Source organism: Podarcis liolepis, assembly GCF_965112155.1.
Source record: "Podarcis liolepis genome assembly, chromosome: 2".
Taxonomy (NCBI): domain Eukaryota; kingdom Metazoa; phylum Chordata; class Lepidosauria; order Squamata; family Lacertidae; genus Podarcis; species Podarcis liolepis.
The window spans coordinates 11,680,110-11,701,035 of record NC_139555.1 but is presented as its reverse complement, the minus strand read 5'-3'; the positions used below and the strand labels follow the sequence as shown (position 1 = coordinate 11,701,035).

The 20,926-nt window shown below is 47.5% G+C and overlaps 1 protein-coding gene across 1 annotated transcript; it reads right to left on the bottom strand.

Moving 5' to 3' along the window:
• Window positions 1–12,010: 12,010 nt before the first annotated feature.
• Window positions 12,011–18,912, bottom strand: GPR84 (G protein-coupled receptor 84). Its single transcript, XM_083490359.1, has 2 exons — window positions 18,690–18,912; window positions 12,011–13,781 (listed from the first exon to the last, which is right to left on the bottom strand). Exon 2 carries the CDS (start codon window positions 13,706–13,708, stop codon window positions 12,581–12,583), a length of 1,128 nt encoding a protein of 375 aa, XP_083346485.1. The 5' UTR covers window positions 13,709–13,781; window positions 18,690–18,912; the 3' UTR covers window positions 12,011–12,580.
• Window positions 18,913–20,926: the final 2,014 nt, after the last annotated feature.

The following is a 20,926-nucleotide window of genomic DNA, read 5'->3' as shown; positions in this document are numbered from 1 at the left end:
CTGCGTAACAAGACAGAAATTACAAAAATCTCTGACAGGAAGGAATAGCAAATGCGGAGTGGGGTGGGGGGGTTATCAACCAAATTGGAAGAGAGAGCAAAGAGCAGGCGTGCCATTGTGTGAAAGCAGGACTGGCGACTCCAACAGCGTCCCTTTGATTATTTCTCAGAAACACCTATATATCTGGTCAATATCTTGGTTGTGTGATATAGTAGCAGTCTTGTGTACTATGCATGCCAATTGTACAAGACCCTTTGTTTAGGAAGGAAGGAAGGAAGGAAGGAAGGAAGGAAGGAAGGAAGGGAAGATACTTTTCAACCTACCGTATTTTTCGCCCTATAGGACGCAATTTTCCCCCTCCAAAAATGAAGGGGAAATGTGTGTGTGTCCTATGGGGCGAATGCAGGCTTTCGCTGAAGCCTGGAGAGCGAGAGCGGTAGGTGCGCACCAACCCCTCTCGCTCTCCAGGCTTCGCGGACCTCTCGGCAAGCAGCGGGAACGCTCCCGCTGCTTGGGGAGAGTTGCCTGCATGCCGAAGCCTGCGCGCGCTGAGATCAGCACGTCCAGGCTTCGCGGACCTCTCCCCAAGCAGCGGGAGCCAGCGCTGGGCTCCCACGGCTTGCAGAGAGCTGCTTGTTTGGGGGCTGGGGTCAGGGGAAGCTCGGGCCGCCCCAGCCCCGCGCCTGGGGGGGAAAATAATTTTCCCCCTTTATTCCCCCCCCCCAAAAAAACTAGGTGCGCCTTATGGGACGGTGCGTCCTATAGGGCGAAAAATACGGTATGTTGGAAATACAGCGGTACCTTGGTTCTCAAATGTAATCCGTTCCAGAAGTCCGTCCGACCTCTGAAATGTTCAGAAAACAAGGCGTGGCTTCTGAATGGCTGCAGGAGCTTTCTGCACTCAAACGGAATCCGCGTCGGATGTTCAGCTTCCGAAAAATGTTTGAGAACCGGAACATTTACTTCCCGGTTTTTGACATTTGGGAGCCAATTTGTTCATCAACTAAATTGTTCAAGAACCAAGGTTCCACGGTATTGCAATCATTCTTATGAGACATGTTAGAGGCTGCACCCCGCTGTCTTTGCATGCAACCCCCCCTTTGCATCTCACCAAAGCCAGCCACCCCACTCCTTGCTCCTTGCCAAAGCCACCCCTTTCCTTCTTGCCAAAACCACTCCTGATACTTCTAATAAAAGCCCTCCCCACCCTCCTCACCAAATGTGAATGTGCCTTATATGGATGGCATGGATGATACACTTTGTACAAGAAAATCAGGCTGACTGCTCAATAAACCAGCCGCCCAGGGGAAGCCCCACAGATTTCAGTCCTGTAAATCTGACATCCTGCAGCCCTGTATGTGGGCTGGTTGGAAAGCCAGCCGCTCTGGGTCCCCACTGCCATTTGTAGGCAGCTGCCAGCTGCAAACTTCTCCACAAACCCCAGAAAGTCTCTTTCATTTTCTCCCCATGCCTGGCCGCTGCCATTCTCTACACACCACATCCTGTCTTAATCGAGGAAAGTGCAGTAATTGCTGAAGGAGCTCCAGATTGCATCAGTGCCTTTTACTGACAACAGGATATCCCTAAGTTAGGTGCTTTTCCTTCTTCTCCTTTTTCAGATGAGAACAGGGTGTTCCAGCAACACAGAACACTGTGTTCAAAGCAGGACATCCCTTATGTTTATTTTTTGCTCATAAAGCATAAATGACAATGACATTCAGCAGCAGCCATGCCCAGGGAGCCAGAAAAGGACACACCGGTTGAATTTTTGCTCATATGGAACCTTCAATGACACGGCATGAGAGCCTTAAAGAATGGTCATATCCATCAAATTCAGCTTCTTATTTTTCCAGCCTTTCTGTTCTGCTCTCTAGATTTCCACATCAGCTTGCAGTTTTCAATAATAATAATAATAATAATAATAATAATAATAATAATAATAATAATAATAATTTATTATTTATACCCCATCCATCTGGCTGGGCTTCCCCAGCCACTCTGGGTGGCTTCCAAAAAAAATATATTAAAATACTGTAATACATCAAACATTAAAAGCTTCCCTAAACAGGGCTGCCTTCAGATGTCTTCTAAAAGTCTGGTAGTTGTTGTTCTCTTTGACATCTGGTGGGAGGGTGTTCCACAGGGAGGGCGCCACTACCGAGAAGGCCCTCTGCCTGGTTCCCTGTAACTTGGCTTCTTGTCACCAGTCCAGCTGCCGCATTCTGGATTAGTTCTAAAAAAAAAAGCAGAGTCCACGTGAAAACGGCCCAGCCTTTTTAGTGTGAATTTCTCCTAAAATACACATTCTTGCATGCCCTTTTGTCTAATGTACAATGTACAGCCATTGCCCGCAAATTCCCCCAATTTTTAATGTGCTATTTTCACCCACGTATGCTTCTATAAAGCACACTTTACTCCAGTAGGTGTATCTTGTACTTGGCTGGAGAAAGGCACTGCAAATTTCCAAGAAGCACGGATTTCAAAGGATAGCTGTGTTTTGGTTCAGATATTGCTTCAGAAAGTCCAAATTCACCTGTAAGTGTGAATGGAATGGAATTTCCCCCTCATCCCTACTTGTGTAATGGGGTGCACTTTCTCCCTCCCCCCAAAATCTGTTCTAGGGGTTTCCCCAACTCTCTCAAGCACATTTGATGCGGACACAGGGGGAGAAGAGGGGGGAAATGTTCCATTGTGATGCAATATTTGAATGACATCCTATGTTTAGAGCATGCACCCTCAGCACACATACAAGAAACGGTTGGGTAAGATGAGGAAGTGATGCTGAAAGACCCTCCAGTTATTGCAGTCTCTTGGTAATCCCTCTAAGACACTGCCTTCCATTCTGAAGAAATCATATGATACCATATGGAGAAACGGGGGAAGGATGATTAATGGCAGACTTTTATGTAATCAAGACCGGCCCTATCATTAGGCGGGGTGAAACGGCTAACCTCAGGTAGCAGACTTTGGGCTACCCATTTCCATGTATCGTATTGGTTTTCAGTGCAGTGTGCTATGGCAGCTTGCTTTCCTGAGTGCAAGCTCCACAGAACCCCAACACTTTCTGAAGGTAAAGGTAAAGGGACCCCTGACCATTAGGTCTAGTCGCAGATGACTCTGAGGTTGCAGCGCTCATCTCGCTTTATTGGCCAAGGGAGCCAGCGTACAGCTTCTGGGTCGTGTGGCGCACGGAAACGCCGTTTACCTTCCTGCTGGAGCGGTACCTATTTATCTACTTGCACTTTGACGTGCTTTCGAACTGCTAGGTTGGCAGGAGCAGGGACCGAGTAACGGGAGCTCACCCCGTCGCAGGGATTCGAACTGCCGATCTTCTGATCAGTAAGCCCTAGACTCTGTGGTTTAACCCACAGCGCCACCCACATCCCTTCAACACTTTGTAACCATGCACAATTAATTTTAAAAAGTGTTCAGCCATCTTTCTAGTGCTCACAAAGAGGGTTGTGATTCCTGCAATGCTAGATGCACCCTTGGGTCCCTTCCAGTTATAGAATTCTATGGTGTGTAGATCATTTGCCTGTGTCATTGCTACCATTTTGTGGAATGTACTGGATGTTTTTAAGAGCTGTGCGGACAAGTCATTCATTTCTGTGGAGGGAAATTGTTTCTTTGTCTGAAGAACGCAGAGTGGTGGACTCTACCCCTCCGCTTAACGTCTCCACAACAACCCTTTGAGGTAGGGTTAGGCTGAGAGTGACAGGTCCAAAGTACCCAGTAAGCCTCATGACTGAACGGGAATTTGAACTTCCAACCCTCTTAAACACTACATTAAAAAAACATCTTTATTGAAAGTTCAAAAAGTACATAATTATATGTGCACTAAACATTGTGAGATGTACATAAAAGAGAGAGAGAGAGAGAGAGAGAGAGAGAAAGAAAGAAAGAAAGAAAGAAAGAAAGAAAGAAAGAAAGAAAGAAAGAAAGAAAGAAAGAAAAAGAGAGAAAGAGGAAAGAAAGAACATAAGGGAAAATAAAGGAGGGAGGGGAAACCCCACAAAACTGTATATTTTACAAGGTGGTTATAGTACTTCACCAGAACTTAACCTATTAGAATATTTGTAAGAATGAATTCCAAATGTCACTGAATTTATCCATGGCAAGTCTGCATTTATATGCAAGTTGTTCATATGTTGTGAGTTTATATAAGTCTTCAATCCAATTGTAGAAGGGAACCGCATTTTTATTTTTCCAATTCATCAGTATCAGTCTTTTTGCTGTGGCAAGGGCACGGAGAGTCTGCTCGTATTGTCCTTTCGTAAGGTTCCATGTGCTGGGTATATAATTCAAGAGGATATTTTGCTCTGTAAATGTAAGGTTCTTCCATACAGTTCTGTTGATGGTTTCAGTTACCTTCAGTTGCCAAAAATCTTTCAGTATAGGACAATGAAAAAACATATGTTTTGGAGAAGCATTATCATTTGCCTATGTCATTGCCAGCATTTTGTGGAATATGCTGGATGTTTTTAAGAGCTGTGTGGACACGTCATTCATTTCTGTATTAACATGTGGGAGGAAATTGTTTCTTTGTCTGAAGAATGCAGAGTGGTGGATTCATCTTAATGTCTCCACAACAACCCTGTGAGGTAGGATAAGACTGAGAGTGACAGGTCCAAAGTACCCAGTGAGCCTTGTGACTGAATGGGAACTTGAACTTCCAACTCCCTTAAACACTACATAAAGATTTTTTTTACATCTGTGCTAGAAAAGACTTCATCAGTCAGTCTCTGGCTGTTATAGACTCATATAATTGTAGAGTTGGAAGGGACCCAATGGCCATCTAGCCCAACCCCCTGCAAGGCAGGAATCTCAACGCATGGTCCCCCATCCAATTTGAAACCATACTGGACCCTGCTTAGCTTTGCAAATGTGCTAGCAGTTTTACTGCTGCTGTTAAAAGTACAAAACTGCTCCTTCCCACATGCCAATCCTTCCCCATCTGTTTGGCGGGCATGAAAAGAAAGCCTATATTATAGAAAGACCTGTTCGTTTCTCCACACTCCCAGACAATAATGTGAATTGCTTTGAACTTTGAATCACTGCAGGCTCAATTGCAAATACACCTTGCGGTTTAAAAAGAAGAAGAAATGAAAGTTCATGAGGTTATAACCGCTTTTTATTGGCTTTTAAAATGTAGGAGCTGCGACAGAGCATCAGGCTAGATCCACAGTCTAGCCAATGGGACTTCACTTAGCATGACTAATGTGTCGCAGTGATTTCAATAACTAATTAAATCTGGATCCAACTCATATAGTGTATCTAAGGTTGACGGGTTCAGGGAGAAAGTTCCTGCAGGTTCAGTGGCATAGCGTGGGGGGTGCAGGGGGGCCGGCCGCACCGGGCGCAACATCTGGGGGTTAGGGTTAGGGGGCGCAAATCCACGGGTTAGGGGGCGCAAATTACTTGCCTTGCCCTGGGTGCTGACAACCCACGCTACGCCACTGTGTAGGTATATGGGCAGTGGAGATACGACAATTTCACGAGGTGTGAAATTTTCCCCTCTTTATGGCAGCAGGATGGTGGGGAAACACATCACTGGTGAAGTACACGAGTTCTCAGGACAAGTGCTTGTCTGTGTAAAAACTCTTCCTTTGGAACACAAGTCTTTCCCTCAAAGAATTCTGGGCATTGTAGTTTGCCGTTCACAAAGTTGGAGTTCCCAGCAACCCTTAACAAGCTACAGTGCCCAAAATTCTTTGGGAGAAAAAATGGGCATCAAATAGGCTTCAAATGTACAGTGCAGATTCAAGATTTCTCCAATGAAAATAGGGATGTCCTAAATTAATAATAATAATAATAATAATAATAATAATAATAATAATAATAATACCCCACCCATCTGACTGAGTTGCCCCAGCCACTCTGGGGAAATTCCAACATATATAAAAACGTAAAGGTAAAGGGACCCCTGACCATTAGGTCCAGTTGTGACCGACTCTGGGGCTGCGGCGCTCATCTCGCTTTACTGGCCGAGGGAGCCGGTGTACAGCTTCCGGGTCATGTGGCCAGCATGACTAAGCCGCTTCTGGCGAACCAGAGCAGCGCATGGAAACGCCGTTTACCTTCCTGCCGGAGTGGTACCTATTTATCTACTTGCACTTTGACGTGCTTTTGAACTGCTAGGTTGGCAGGAGCAGGGACCAAGCAATGGGAGCTCACCCTGTCACGGGGATTCGAACCGCCAACCTTCTGATCGGCAAGTCCTAGGCTCTGTGGTTTAACCCACAGCGCCACCTGCATCATATAAAAACATAACGAGACATTAAACATTGAAAAAACTTCCCTATACAGAGCTGCCTTCAGATGTTTTCTAAAGGTTTTATAATTACGTACTTATCTTCTTGACTTGGGGTTTTTCAGAATCCTCTGAGCCTTTGGCAACACATAATTTATGAGGTTTTCCCAACTAATGCTAAACTCCACATATTTTTACACCAAAGCAAAAGTCACAAGTCTGTAAGTTTTCCATCTTGGGGCAATTGAAGTTCTGGCAGCCGCTAATGTTCATGACAAGAGTTCCTGAGAGCTTATACCTTTCAAGCAATCGTCCCAAAGATTTAATAAACAAACTTCAATGAAGTTGGAATGGGATGCATGTCATATGTAAGTTGGCCACTGATGATCTGTGTACTATTTATTTAAAGTATTTCTATATTGCTCTGTACTGCAGGGGATTTAAAGCAGCTCAGGGCAAGAAACAGGATGGGCCCCTTCTGCATGTTAGGAAAATAATAATAATAATTATTATTATTAATTATTATTATTATTATTATTATTATTATTATTATTATTATTATTATTTATTTGTACCCTTCCCATCTGCCCATCTAGCCACTCTGGGCAGCTTGCAACAAAGATTAAAAATACATTAAAATGCCACACATTAAAAACTTCCCTGAACAGGGCTGCCTTCAGATGTCTTCTGAATGTCAGGTAGTTGTTTATCTCTTTGACATCTGATGGGAGGGCGTTCCACAGGGCGGGCGACACTACCGAGAAGGCCCTCTGCCTGGTTCCCTGTAGCTTTGCCTCTCGCAGTAGGGAACAGCCAGAAGGCCCCCGAAGCTGGACCTCAGTGTCTGGGCTGAATAATGGGGGTAGACGCTCCTTCAGGTATACTGGACCGAGGCTGTTTAGGGCTTTAAAGGTCAGCACCAACACTTTGAATTGTGCTCAGAAACATACTGGCAGCCAATGTAGGTCTTTCAGTACTGGTGTTATATGGTCTTGGCAGCCGCTCCCAGTCACCAGTCTAGCTGCCGCATTCTGGATTAGTTGTAGTTTCTGGGTCACCTTCAAAGGTAGCCCCACATAGAGCGCATTGCAGTAGTCCAAGCGGGAGATACCATATTTTTTGCACCACAACACTCACTTTTTTCCTCCTAGAAAGTAAGGGGAAATGTCTGTGCGTGTTATGGAGCGAATGCCTATGGGTGGCGGGGGGGGGGGATCTGCTGCAGTCGTGAGCAGAGGATCCATGGTTCCCCTTCCTTCCCTCCTCCGTGGCTCGCTTTGAAACAGCAAAGCGGGAGAAGAGCCGCTGAGTGGGGAGGAGAGAGGGACAGAGAGCCTGCTTGGCTCCTTTAAAGCAAGCAGGCTCTCTGTCCCTCTCTCCTCCCCACTCAGTTCGCTAAATAGCAGCAAAGTTTTTCAGCTTGCTAAGCCGGAGATGAGCGGGGAGGAAGGAGAAAAGCAGAGCCTGCTTGCTTTAAAGGAGCAAAGTGGGAGAGGAGAGGAGCCTTCTCCCCTTATACCCCTCTTCTTCATTATTAGCAGCATCCTTCTCCACACACCCCACGCGTGCTCCTTGTCCCTTGAGTGCTTTTCCTTCCCTCCCCACTTAAAACATGGTTACAAAGCACAGATCCACATGGATGCTCAGGATTTTTGCACTGGGTCACTCCAAATTCACCATCAGATCACATAGCATGTCCATGGCTACATCTTGCACCAAAAAAATCACGCACCCACTGTTGCCTGGGGCTGCAGTAGTGCAAAAACGTGGTTACAAAGCATGGATCCACATGGATCCTCAGGATTTTTGCATTGAGCTACTCCAAACTCACTGTCAGATCACATGTCTGTGGCCACAGCATGAACCACAAAAATCATACATCCACTGTTTCGTTTAGAATATTTTTTTTCTAGTTTTCCTCCTCTAAAAACTACGTGCGTGTTATGGTCTGGTGCGTGTTATAGAGTGAAAAATACGGTAATCAGAGCATGCACCACTGTGGCGAGACAGTCTGTGGGCAGATAGGGTCTCAGCCTGCGTACCAGATAGAGCTGGTAGACAGCTGCCCTGGATATAGAATTGACCTGTGCCTCCCTGGACAGCTGTGAGTCCAAAATGACTCCCAGGCTGCACACCTGGTCCTTCAGGGGCACAGTTACCCCATTCAGGACCAGGGATTCCTCCACACCCGCCCGCCCCCTGTCCCCCCAAAACTGTACTTCTGTCTTGTCAGGATTCAACCTCAATCTGTTAGCCGCCATCCATCCTCCAACTGCCTCCAGACACTCACACAGGACCTTCACCGCCTTCACTGGTTCTGAGTTGAAAGAGAGGTAGAGCTGGGTATCATCCGCATACTGATGAACACCCAGCCTAAACCCCCTGATGATCTCTCCCAGCGGCTTCATGTAGATGTTAAAAAGCATGGGGGAGAGGACAGAACCCTGAGGGACCCCACAAGTGAGAGCCCAGGGGTCTAAACATTCATCCCCCACACCACTTTCTGGGGACGGTCCAGGAGGAAGGAGCGGAACCACTGTATAACAGTGCCCCCAGCTCCCAGCTCCTCTAGATAAAATTATCACATTGTCACATTGCTTTTGAGCTAGGATCTTTCCCTGTAAGGTACTTAGCATCATGGTAAACCCTAACCAGTGCCCGTTTAGCACCTCTGAGTTTCTTATAGATACCCACAGCAGGAAGGGATAGCATGTGGGTCCAGACTAATGGAAAAACTTAGGAACAAGCTGAACAAAACGAAAAAGCACAGTTGGGGCATAAAGGAGGAGGACAATGGCTTTCCGTTCCTTCACCACATCCTGATCCTTGGTCATATGCTCAATTTTGGACTATGACGTTGCACACAGCCATGTCAACATTTATGCAGAGACGTGCAAAACATTTCCACACGAACTGACACTGAACAAACACCCAGTGATTACCTGCCAAGGGTTTCTGTACCAGTAACACCAAGGAAATGTTGCTGATTGATTTTCACTGAGTTTTCCCCCTGTTGGTTTTGTTTCAGTTTACCTTGTAAACTTGCCCCGGGACGAACGTGATGAAAAATGATAAACGCCTTAAATAAATAAGGAGCATTGCAATGAAAGTTAATTATATAGGCTGCTATAGTCAAGAAGGAGAGCTTAAAAAAAAGGTGGCGGCAATAGACTGGAGGCGCAGTTTTGTGGCACTGAGCTCCTGGTTCATGTACACAAAGAATATGAGGCTTGGTAGCTCTCACGTTTTCTGTCATTGTGGACTTCTGTTTTGTCCTCTCTCCCCCCTTTGGCCTTGCTCCTCTCCCTTTCTGCAGCAAGCAATTAAGCAGGGGAAGCTTTTTGTGGCATAGAGAAAAGCGGTATATAGATCCCATCTAGGTAAAGGTAAAGGGACCCCTGACCGTTAGGTCCAGTCGTGGCCGACTCTGGGGTTGCGGCGATCATCTCGCTTTATTGGCCGAGGGAGCCGGCGTACAGCTTCTGGGTCATGTGGCCAGCATGACTAACCCGCTTCTGGCGAACCAGAGCAGCGCACAGAAACGCCGCTTACCTTCCTGCTGGAGTGGTACCTATTTATCTACTTGCACTTTGACGTGCTTTCGAACTGCTAGGTTGGCAGGAGCAGGGACCGAGCAACGGGAGCTCACCCCATTGCGGGGATTCAAACCGCCGACCTTCTGATCGGCAAGTCCTAGGCTCTGTGGTTTAACCCACAGCGCCACCTGCGTCCCTAGATCCCATCTAGAACAAACTAAACGAAAGCAAGGTGAAATCGTGGAGATAGGACGGGAAAGTATCATAGCACGTCTTTATGAGGCGGGCTCCAGGAAAGTCACCTGTGCCATTAGCAGCCAGAAAATGAATGAGCAAATGTAATGGCACACAGGCAACAGAAAGGGGCCACTCTGGTGAAGAAAAAGGTGATCCCCAGAATTTCTGTGTGCCAGGCTGCTGTCAAGACCATGCGAGTCTTGTTTGGGGATGCGGGAGAGAAGAGAGCATTTTTAAAGCTGTGCTATTTAGCAGCTTGGATCTGCAACTCCATCCTGTTCAAAGTGCAATGAGAATCCCAAATAAGTAGATGCAAAGGCCTGCAATCTTTGTTAAACCTGATGTGCCACCACAACTGTTTCGCTAAGCAATCTTCTCTTAAGCAATCTTAACAGACGGCATTACCCAGCAAACCACAGGGAAGGTGGAACTGATCAGAAGAAACATGAGGTCTGTTTCATACTATTTGCTGCATTTCAGCAACTCAGCTCAGGTCTAGAGATCAGGGTCTAAATGCCTTGGGTCCCAAAGACCTGAAGAAGTGCTGTTTTGCATAGGTGTTTAGATCTGCAGTTCCACTGCCCTGTAAAATCCATGGAGTGGCAGTGCAGGAGAGGGCCTTCTCTGTGGTGGCCCCCAGGCTCAGGAATGCCCCTCCGAGGTGCGTCTGGAGTCATCAGTGCTACATGTTGATGCCAGCCAACCCACATTTCTGCCCCCCCCCCAGGCCTCTGGGTATGGAGAATGAGATCAGGACACCCCTACTATTTCCAAGTTAACGTTTACATGCACTATGACTGACTAGTAACATGCTATACATAACCTGCTCTGGGTCAGCGTGCAGATGCATGGTCTATAAATACCAAATAAATCAACTATTATTATAGATCGTTTTATTTCAAGGTTACAACGACAACATTTATGCAAATGCCATAATCCGACAGTGAAACATTTTCTAAATAGGCCAGCAACCAATATAATATATAGTGCAGGTATATTGGGTCTTGAAATGGTCTAAATTATGATGTCCAAATGTGGGGACAGTGAAAGCGGACCAGATGTACAGGAGGGAAATGAAGGGACTAAAGCTTTTATAGAAAAAGGAATCCCAGCAGAACTCAATTTTCTCACCCTTGATGCAAACCACCATGTGAGGTTCTGGTTGTTACATTTTTCTTTGTGCTTTGCATGCAGAATGTCCCAAATTCAATCCCTGGAATCTCCAGGCACCGCTGGGGTTATCCCGTGTCTGAAACCTGGAAAGCTGTTGCCAGTCGGTGTCAGTTATGTTGAGACCAATGATCTGACTGAGCGCAAGCTGTTTACAAAGCATGTGCAGGTTTTCAGGGAATAGATGGGAGTTTGAAGGAGAGATTTGAAGGAGAGAAAGAGACGCCATCATGGAGGTGATTGGGGAGGCAGTCCCAAACATGAGGGGCAGCCAGGGAGAATAGGTGGAGCCATTTGCGGGGCGAAAAGATTATTGGATAGCTGGGAATAGTGGTGCTGGATCAGCAAAGGCTACAGACAGGTGGATCACTGTGTCCCTCTAGGTCAGCCTTTCTCAACCTGTGGGTCCCCAGATGTTGTTGAACTGCAACTCCCATCACCCCTAGCTAGCAAGGCCAGAGCTCAGGGATGATGGGAGTTCTAGTCCAACAACATCTGGGGACCCACAGGTTGAGAAAGGCTGACCTAGAGGGACACAGTGATCCACCTGTCTGTAGCCTTTGCTGATCCAGGTTGAGAACCGCTGCTCTAACTGTTGTTGCACAACAACTCCCAACCCCCCTGACCATTGGCTGGGCTGGCTGGGAGTACAAGCAGAGAGATCAGGAAAGGCGAAACCATGGGGGGCTTTGAAGGCAAAGACAAAGTTCTTTTGCAAGACCTGGGAGCCAGTGGGAAGCCAGTGAAAGCGTTTATGGAGGGAGCTGCCATCATGTGGTCAGATCCACGAGAAGGTGAATTATCAACAGAGTGGTGCTGTGATAAATATAAATACATATTTACAAAACAGAATGGTTAAAAATATAGAGAGAGGGCTGTGTCCAAGGCTAGTCCTACTGAAATCAATGGAGCTACACTGGGCACTGGATGCAACCCATCAGCAGCAAAGTGCAGACCGGGCACTGCAGCCTCTTAGCTCCTATTAAAACTGGATGATTGTCCAGGGAGGAGAGACTTTGTGGAGGTACAACATTTGCTTTCGTATCCGAAGCTTGGCAAGTCCAAACAGTTTTTCTGCAATCCAGAAGGGAGGCCTCGCCGCCAGCTTCAACAATATGTCAAAGGCAGGGCCCATTATACCAGTTCAGTCTGATTTCCCTATTGCCCATAGGGGCCACAACAGAATATGGAATACAATTTACAATAATATACCGTAGCAAAAGAACATCATATGAAGGCCTGGATTAAAGAACTGGGAATCTAGTCCAGTGTGGAAAACCCAGTTAGCTTTTTTGCTTTCTGGCGATATTCCAGCCCTGAGGGCAAACCAGGGTTGGTGGGAAGACCGTATCCCTCCTCTGGCGCTGGAAAGTGGCCCGGCTTCCAGTTAGCGGCAGCAGCGGAACCTCTTTGCGAAGTTGTAGACCACGTCTCTGTAAGCCTCGCGGAACTGGCGGTTCATAGCAGCATAAAGCACTGGGTTGATGCAGCTGTTGAGCCAAGTGAGATTGGCGGCGATCATGTGCAAGACGGTTGGAGCCCGGTTCTTGGCATCAAAGATGTTGATTAGCAGGAAGGGGATGTAGCAGATGACAAAGAAAAGGAAGACCACAAAGCACATGCGGGTCACCCGGCGGAATTCCGAGTGGCTGTCCTTGGCCTGGCACGGGGTAGCTTTCTTAGGAGGTGCTTCGCCATTCTGGGAAGCTGATGGGAGATTGGTACTGGCAGTCGACTCAGAGGACTGAGCCTCACAGGAGTGCTGGGAAGGACCTGCACTGTCCACCCCGCTGTCAAGCTCTTGGTATCGTCCCGGTGTGGCTGAAGTGGCACCAGCCACGTGGCCCTTCTTCAAGCTGGTCTTCTTCAGCTTGTATTGGTCCATGGCACGGGCGGCACTCTTGACTTTGCGGTGGATGAGGAAGTAGAAGATCCCGACGCAGCTGAGACCCACCACAAAGTAGAATCCCATGAGGATGGTGGTGTAGGGCCGTCCGCGGAGGCGGTGGAAGCTGCAGGTGCACACCTTGGGCACTAAGACGTAGACGGGCCACAGCGGCGCGAAACTAGCCAGGCCGGCAACCCAGGTGCCCAGGATGATGAGCATCGTCCCGAGACGGGAGAAGATGCGGTCAAAGAGGGCGGTGTTGGCAATGATCAGGTAGCGGCTGATGGCGATGAGGCAGAGGGTCAAGATGGAGACGGCATTGGAGACAAAGAGCAACATCCCAAAGACACGGCAGAAGTCGGCCCCTGCCCGCCAGTGGAGATGGAGGTAGGAGTCAACTGAGAAGGGCTGCAGGAAGGTGCAGTACAGAATGTCCGCCACAGTCAGGTTGACAATGAGGAGGTTGAAGCGTGTCTGCAGCTTGGCGTCAGCCGCGTAGGCCAGCAGGGTCAGCACGTTGCCCACTGTGCCCACGATGGCCACTACAATGCCCCAACTCACTGCCACGTAGCGGTAGCCAACAATGGACGGGTCGTAGCAGGAGAAGTTGCTGGCAAGATCCGCCATCTTGGGAGGAAGTGGTTTTTGGCTATGCTGCCCTCTGGTGGAAAGGTCAGGACCTAGCAGGCCAATATGCTACCTTTATAAGGAAATGGGAGAGAAAAAGATTTCAGTTTAAGCGTGTCAGGCTTCCAAGCACACAAATTAGCACTGACTCCAAGGCTGGCACTGGGAAATATTTCAAACAAGACCTAATTAACTTGTCAGATGTTTTGGCACAGAATGTTGTCACAGCAACAAAGTTTCCCAGCAGCCATTTCAGATCTCCTTGTCCACCCAAAAAGCCACTTCTGGTCTGTCCAAGCCAGGTAGTAGTCATGGTCACTGCTACACTGCCAAGTGCTGAGGAAGCTGTGGCATTTTTGTTTTGGGGGGACAGGAGGTGGGCCTGGTCCTGAATGGGGTAACTGTGCTCCTGAAGGACCAGGTGTGCAACCTGGGAGTCACAGGTCAATTCTGTGTCCAGGGCAGCTGTTTATCAGCTCCATCTGGTACGCAGGTTGAGACCCTACCTGTCCACAAACTGTCTTGCCAGAGTGGTGCATGCTCTAGTTATCTCCCACTTGGACTACTGCAATGCACTCTACGTGGGGCTACCTTTGAAGGTGACTCGGAAACTGCAATTAATCCAGAATGCGGCAGCTAGACTGGTGACTTGGTGGCCGCCGAGACAACATAACACCAGTCTTGAAAGACCTACATTGGCTCCAAGTATGTTTCCAAGCACAATTTAAAGTGTTGGTGCTGACCTTTAAAGCCCTAAACGGCCTCGGTCCAGTATACCTGAAGGAGCGTCTCCACCCCCATTGTTCAGCCTGGACACTGAGGTCCAGCGCCGAGGGCCTTCTGGTGGTTCCCTCACTGCGAGAAGCCAAGTTACAGGGAACCAGGCAGAGGGCCTTCTTGGTAGTGGTACCCACCCTGTGGAACGCCCTCCCATCAGATGTCAAAGAGATAAACAACTATCTGACATTTAGAAGACATCTGAAGGCAGCCGTGTTTAGGGAAGCTTTTAATGTTTGATGTATTACTGTATTTTAATATTTGGTTGGAAGCTGCCCAGAGTGGCTGGGGAAGCCCAGCCAGATGGGCGGGGTATAAATAAATTTTTATTTTTATTTTTATCTCTGCCTCATCTCCCTGCCCCCCCTTTACAGGCTTCTTGCCTGTGGGCTACTGAGGCTGCGTACACACGATACCTTTAAGGCACATTCGAAGCACATTCATTCCTTCAGAGAATTCTGGGCACTGTAGTTTTCCTCTCACTGAGTTACGCTTCCCAGCAAAAACCCTCAACAAAACTACAGAAATCCTTGAGGGAAAGGATGTGCTTCGAATGTGCCTTAGAGTTATAGTGCACATGCCACTTGCGGCTAAGAGGCACATGCCACTGTGAAAGGACTCCCATCCCAGCTAAGCAGTTGCCACCACAGTGCAGCACGTAAGAAAGCCGGAAAGACCTGGAAACCAGTGAGAAGTGTATCAAGAGCGAGAAAAGATTTCCTTGCCAGCCAGCCGGAAGCCTGAGGCCTCTGCCGCATGCGAGTTTCAACATGCGCAAGACTCTCTCTCATTTGCATCCCGGCTTTCTCCAGGGAAGAGAGAGAGATCAAAGCGCAACCCCATTCCTTCCTTTTTAAGGCCTAATTGGGACGTTGCCACGGAAACAGACGTCTCCAAATCGGTCCTGACAGGCACCATCCTCTACCTGGATGGCTCCGCTTTCAAGTTTGAGACAGAATGCCAGGGAGGTAGAGGCAGAAAGGCAGGCGTCTGCCCCCCACAAAAGAGCCCTAGATAAGGCAGTCATCCTGAGCTGCTGGGAACGCCCAAACAGCCGCAACCAGCCCTAATGGATCTATTACAGTGGTACCTCAGGTTACATACGCTTCAGGTTACAGACTCCGCTAACCCAGAAATAGTGCTTCAGGTTAAGAACTTTTCTTCAGGTTGAGAACAGAAATCATGCTCCGGCGGCGCGGTGGCAGCAGGAGGCCCCATTAGCTAAAGTGGTGCTTCAGGTTAAGAGCAGTTTCAGGTTAAGTACGGACCTCTGGAACGAATTAAGTACTTAACCCAAGGTACCACTGCATTGTAGAACATGGACACACACACACACACATGCCCCCCTCTTCATGATGAAAAGTAGCCACACGTTCTGCTTAGCTCTTTAACTTCCTTGGGTTGCCAACTGTGGGGGGGACGGGACGACGACCCCAAGCCAGGCCTCATCTTCTGCCGAACACAAGCGTGTGAAACCTCAAGTGATCTTCCAGGCCTCCTTATCTGGCTCCTGGCTCTCCATGCTAGTGTTAAATAAATGATTTCTGTGCTGGGGATTCCGTTGCTAGGAAGGGAGGTGTCGGTGTCTGAACTTTTATTTTTCTCTACTGGCTAGTGGGTAATAATGCAGCTTACTTTTTATTACTTTGCTACCAGTGGGCGGGCGGCGCTGTGGGTTAAACCACAAAGCCTGGGACTTGCCGATCAGAAGGTAGGCAGTTTGAATCCCTGCGATGGGGTGAGCTCCTGTTGCTCAGTCCCTGCTCCTGCCAACCTAGCAGTTCAAAAGCACGTCAAAGTGCAAGTAGATAAATAGGTACTGCTCCGGTGGGAAGGTAAACGGTGTTTCCGTGCGCTGCTCTGGTTCGCCAGAAGCGGCTTAGTCATGCTGGCCACATGACCCGGAAGCTGTACGCCGGCTCCCTCGGCCAATAAAGCGAGATGAGCGCCACAACCCCAGAGTCGGTCACAACTGGACCTAATGGTCAGGGGTCCCTTTACCTTTACCTTTACTAGTGGGCGGGGACTGGTTTTTTAAAAAAGAAAATGCTGCACGGAATGGTCATGATTATATGTTTTCTTTTCTTTTCTCCCATATTCTCATTTATATTTCATTTATTATTTCTGCTTTCTTCAATGTTACGTTACCTGGGTGCATGCAAAGTGGCAAGTGGCTAATAAGTTTAATCAGGAAATAAGAGGGAGGATCTCAGACCCTCCAAGTGTTTCTGTTTTCCAGAGACAGCTCTGGATTTGCAGAAGCTGCCCTGGTTTCTGATTTGATCCTGAAATGTCCTTTTCCCTAGGACGTCCCTATTTTCATCGGAGAAAGGTTGGAGGGTATGAAGTCAATGTGACCCGTAAGCCAAGGATATAAGTAACTAGACAACCTTTAGAAGACATCTGAAGGCAGCCCTATATAAAGGTCCAGTCGTGGCCGACTCTGGGGTTGTGGCGCTCATCTCGCTTTATTGGCCGAGGGAGCCAGCGTACAGCTTCCGGGTCATGTGGCCAGCATGACTAAGCCGCTTCTGGAGAACCAGAGCAGCGCACGGAAACGCCGTTTACCTTCCCGCCGGAGTGGTACCTATTTATCTACTTGCACTTTGACATGCTTTCGAACTGCTAGGTTGGCAGGAGCAGGGACCGAGCAACGGGAGCTCACCCCGTCTCGGGGATTCGAACCACCAACCTTCTGATCGGTAAGTCCTAGGCTCTGTGGTTTAACCCACAGCGCCACCCACGTCCCAGCCCTATATATTTATTTTTTAATTATTTTATATGTTGGAAACTGCCCAGAGTGGCTGGGGCAACCCAGTCAGATGGGCGGGGTATAAATCATATTATTATTATTGAATAGGACACCCCTATTTTCATCAGATAAATGTTGGAGGGAATGCGGAGGAATGTGTGAGCATGTGTAGAAGCTAGCCTAGTGCACAGAGGTGAAGTTTAAATTCACTGCCCCATGTCTTTCCCCTATTACTGGCATGCAGTACCCGGAAGGTTGCCCAGAGACCACGTGACCCTCGAGGTTAAAAAAGAAAATGTTCCCCCAACCCTTGCCATAATATAGGCATAGGCAAACTCGCCCTCCAGATGTTTTGGGACTACAACTCCCATCACCCCTAGATAACAGGACCAGTGGTCAGGGATGATGGGAATTGTAGTCTCAAAACATCTGGAGGGCTGAGTTTGCCTATGCCTGGCTTAATATATTGGCTCAGTGTGCAGAAATCAACAGGAAAAGCCTTCTTCCTGTGTGGAGGGGCATGGAGATAATTATCGCTACATATTAAGGACTGCAAATCAAGCCCCCTTTAAAGGCACAGCTGCAGCTCACAGTTCAGATTCTGACAACCTTAGAGCCTCTAGAACACGCTTCCTCAACCACGGCCCTTCAGATGTTTTGAGACTACAATTCCCATCATCCCTAGCTAACAGGACCATTGGTCAGGGATGATGGGAATTGTAGTTTCAAAACATCTGGAAGGCTGAGTTTGCCTATGCCTGATCTATCGGGCACTACATTGTTCACCCTTGTGCTAATTCAAGTGACCTCCCCACAAACAAATCAAGACGGAGGCTCAATAAGTGTGCAATAAACAAGCCATCTTGGAACTGAATTTAAATTACTCTGGAGATTATATAGCACCAGATATCTCCATGGCAGTGTTCTACCCATAAATGAACAACGTAATAAGGAAAGCATGCCGTCTGGGCATGTTCAAACAGCATTCTCAGGGCTAAGAGATCAGTTATGAGCCTCTTCCCTTCGCCCCATCCTTACTGCACCGCTGTGGCTTTTAACACCAGCCTCACACTCAGGAATACAGTCCATAAAGCCTTTACTCTCTTGTTTAAGCTCTGTGCCAGAAAAGGCTCCATTGCAGACAACTTTATAAGCCAGGGGCAGCCAATGTCACGGCCTCCGGGTGCTTTGAACTACAGTTCCCACCAGTCCTCCTGGCCATGTCGGTCTGAGATCAGGGATGATGTAGTTAAAAACACATGAAGGACATCACCACATTACCTACCCGGTTCTAAGCAGCCATGGCGCTAAACCAGACTTGAAAGTTAATATCAACTCTATGCATCTCTGAGAGACCTACAGAAAAATAACAGCAAAGCCACCCAAATATTTCAACTTAAAAACTTTATAGATTCTCTTGTATGGAAACTTTAAGAATGTTAATCAACTTACCGGGGAAAGAGGAGCGTTTGGATCCAGAGATGATGCCTGATGTCCATGGGGTACCTCTACGTTCTGGACGGCTATTTATAAAGGTTCCTCACTGCCTCTGCTGAGAGGAGAAAAACTCCCAAGTGTCTAAACTCCCTGAAGCAACTTCCTCTTTCCCCACAGGCTTGTAAATGTCTGACGCCCAGACCTATGTGTACTCACAGTGCATGAAATATGCTTGCATGTGCGCCTTTAGGCAGGCTCGCCTACAAATGTTTAGAGCAGAGATTTAAACAAATGTAAAAAAAGGAAGGAAGGAAGAAATTAAAGATTAACCCCAATTGGACTGGGATAGAAAGGGAGTGAGACGCAGGTGGTGCTGTGGGTTAAACCACAGAGCCTAGGGCTTGCCGATCAGAAGGTTGGCGGTTCGAATCCCCATGACAGGGTGAGCTCCCGTTGCTCAGTCCCTGCTCCTGCCAACCTAGCAGTTCGAAAGCACAAAGTGCAAGTAGATAAATAGGTACAGCTCCGGCAGGAAGGTAAACGGCGTTTCCATGTGCTGCTCTGGTTTGCCAGAAGCGGCTTAGTCTTCTTCATCATCCTTTATTGGGCATAACACTCCACACATTAACAAACAAACATCATATACAGACTGTATAAAATACGGGCTCAGCGAACACAATTTATCCTAGTCCTATTCTTAACTCCAAGAAATGAATCGATGTACAAAGATAATATAATACAACACAGCAACATCACCTACCATTAAAAACCACTAAATCTCTTTATCATGGCCCATTCTTTCTTCATGGACAACACTTAAAAATTCAGCAAGCGGCTTAGTCATGCTGGCCACATGACCTGGAAGTTGTCTGCAGACAAACACCGGCTCCCTCGGCCCATAGAGCGAGATGAGCGCGCAACGCCAGAGTCGGTCACGAATGGACCTAATGGTCAGGGGTCCTTTACGAGAAAGGGAGTGGGGCAAAACAAGGTCCTTTTCCCAGACTGCCACCAGGCTAGCAGTACTTTGCTGGAGTGATTCAAGTTCATACTGAAACTTTAGGTGCAATAAATCTACATTTAGAAAACCCTGACTTTTTGAGATTTGGAAAGTGATGGGTATTGGGAGTGAAGCTAAAATACTTGCAGTTAGTTAGCTGAACACTAGAGACGACACGTGACAGAAAGGCAACCTTCCTTCTCAACCGATCTCTCTTAGTAGCTACTTGTTGGTAAACTGGATTACTTCCTTTCAGGCTTTTACTGCTTTCCTGTTCCTTCTCCAAGCTTTGTTAGTTCCAGCCAGTTGCAGTAGGAGTGAGCAGGTGCTAGTGTTAACTTCTTGAATCCATCATGGCCACATGGAAACCTTATACTTAGAATGGTTTTGTTTCCCATGAGTGACAAACCATAAGTTCTCTCTCTATGGAACGATCAATTATGTTAGCAAAGATTCTGAGCAGAAATTAAATAAGTGGGAGGCTGAGACTGGTTTATGGCTAGTGGAGATGCTTGTCTATTAATAATGACCTTCTAAAAGCAGAGACATCACCTTGCCAACAAAGGTCCGTATAATTAAAAGCTATGGTTTTCCCAGTAGTGATGTATGGAAGTGAGAGCTGGACCATAAAGAAGGCTGATCGCTGAAGAATTGATGCTTTTGAATTCTGGTGCTGGAGGAGACTCTTGAGAGTCCTATGGACTGCAAGAAGATCCAACCCATCCATTCTTAAGGAAATCAGCCCTGAGTGCTCACTGGAAGGACAGATCCTGAAGCTGAGGCTCCAATACTTTGGCCACCTCATGAGAAGAGAAGATTCCCTGGAAAAGACCCTGATGTTGGGAAAGATGGAGGGCACAAGGAGAAGGGAACAACAGAGGACGAAATGGTGGGACAGTGTTCTCGAAGCTACCAGCATGAGTCTGACCAAACTGCGGGAGGCAGTGGAAGACAGGAGTGCCTGGCGTGCTCTGGTCCATGGGGTCACGAAGAGTCAGACACGATTAAACGACTAAACAGCAACAAAAACACACCTTTATTGGAGTAGAGCTCCTCCTCCCGTTCTTCTCTCCTCTCCATCCTGTGCTATAATTTAAGTGCAGCAATTATTAAGGTCATTTTTAGCAGCCAGTTCCGTCTCTTTCAGAACTACAAACAGCTCTCACAATAGCAGTTTCCTCAGCTTTGTTCAAGGAGCTTTAGATCAAGTTGAATAGCAGCAAAGTGTGCTGAAATCATTGCTCCGTCATTT

Excerpts from the sequence above, each read along its gene's own strand:
- GPR84 (XM_083490359.1), bottom strand. The coding sequence starts at position 13,708 with ATGGCGGATCTTGCCAGCAACTTCTCCTGCTACGACCCGTCCATTGTT.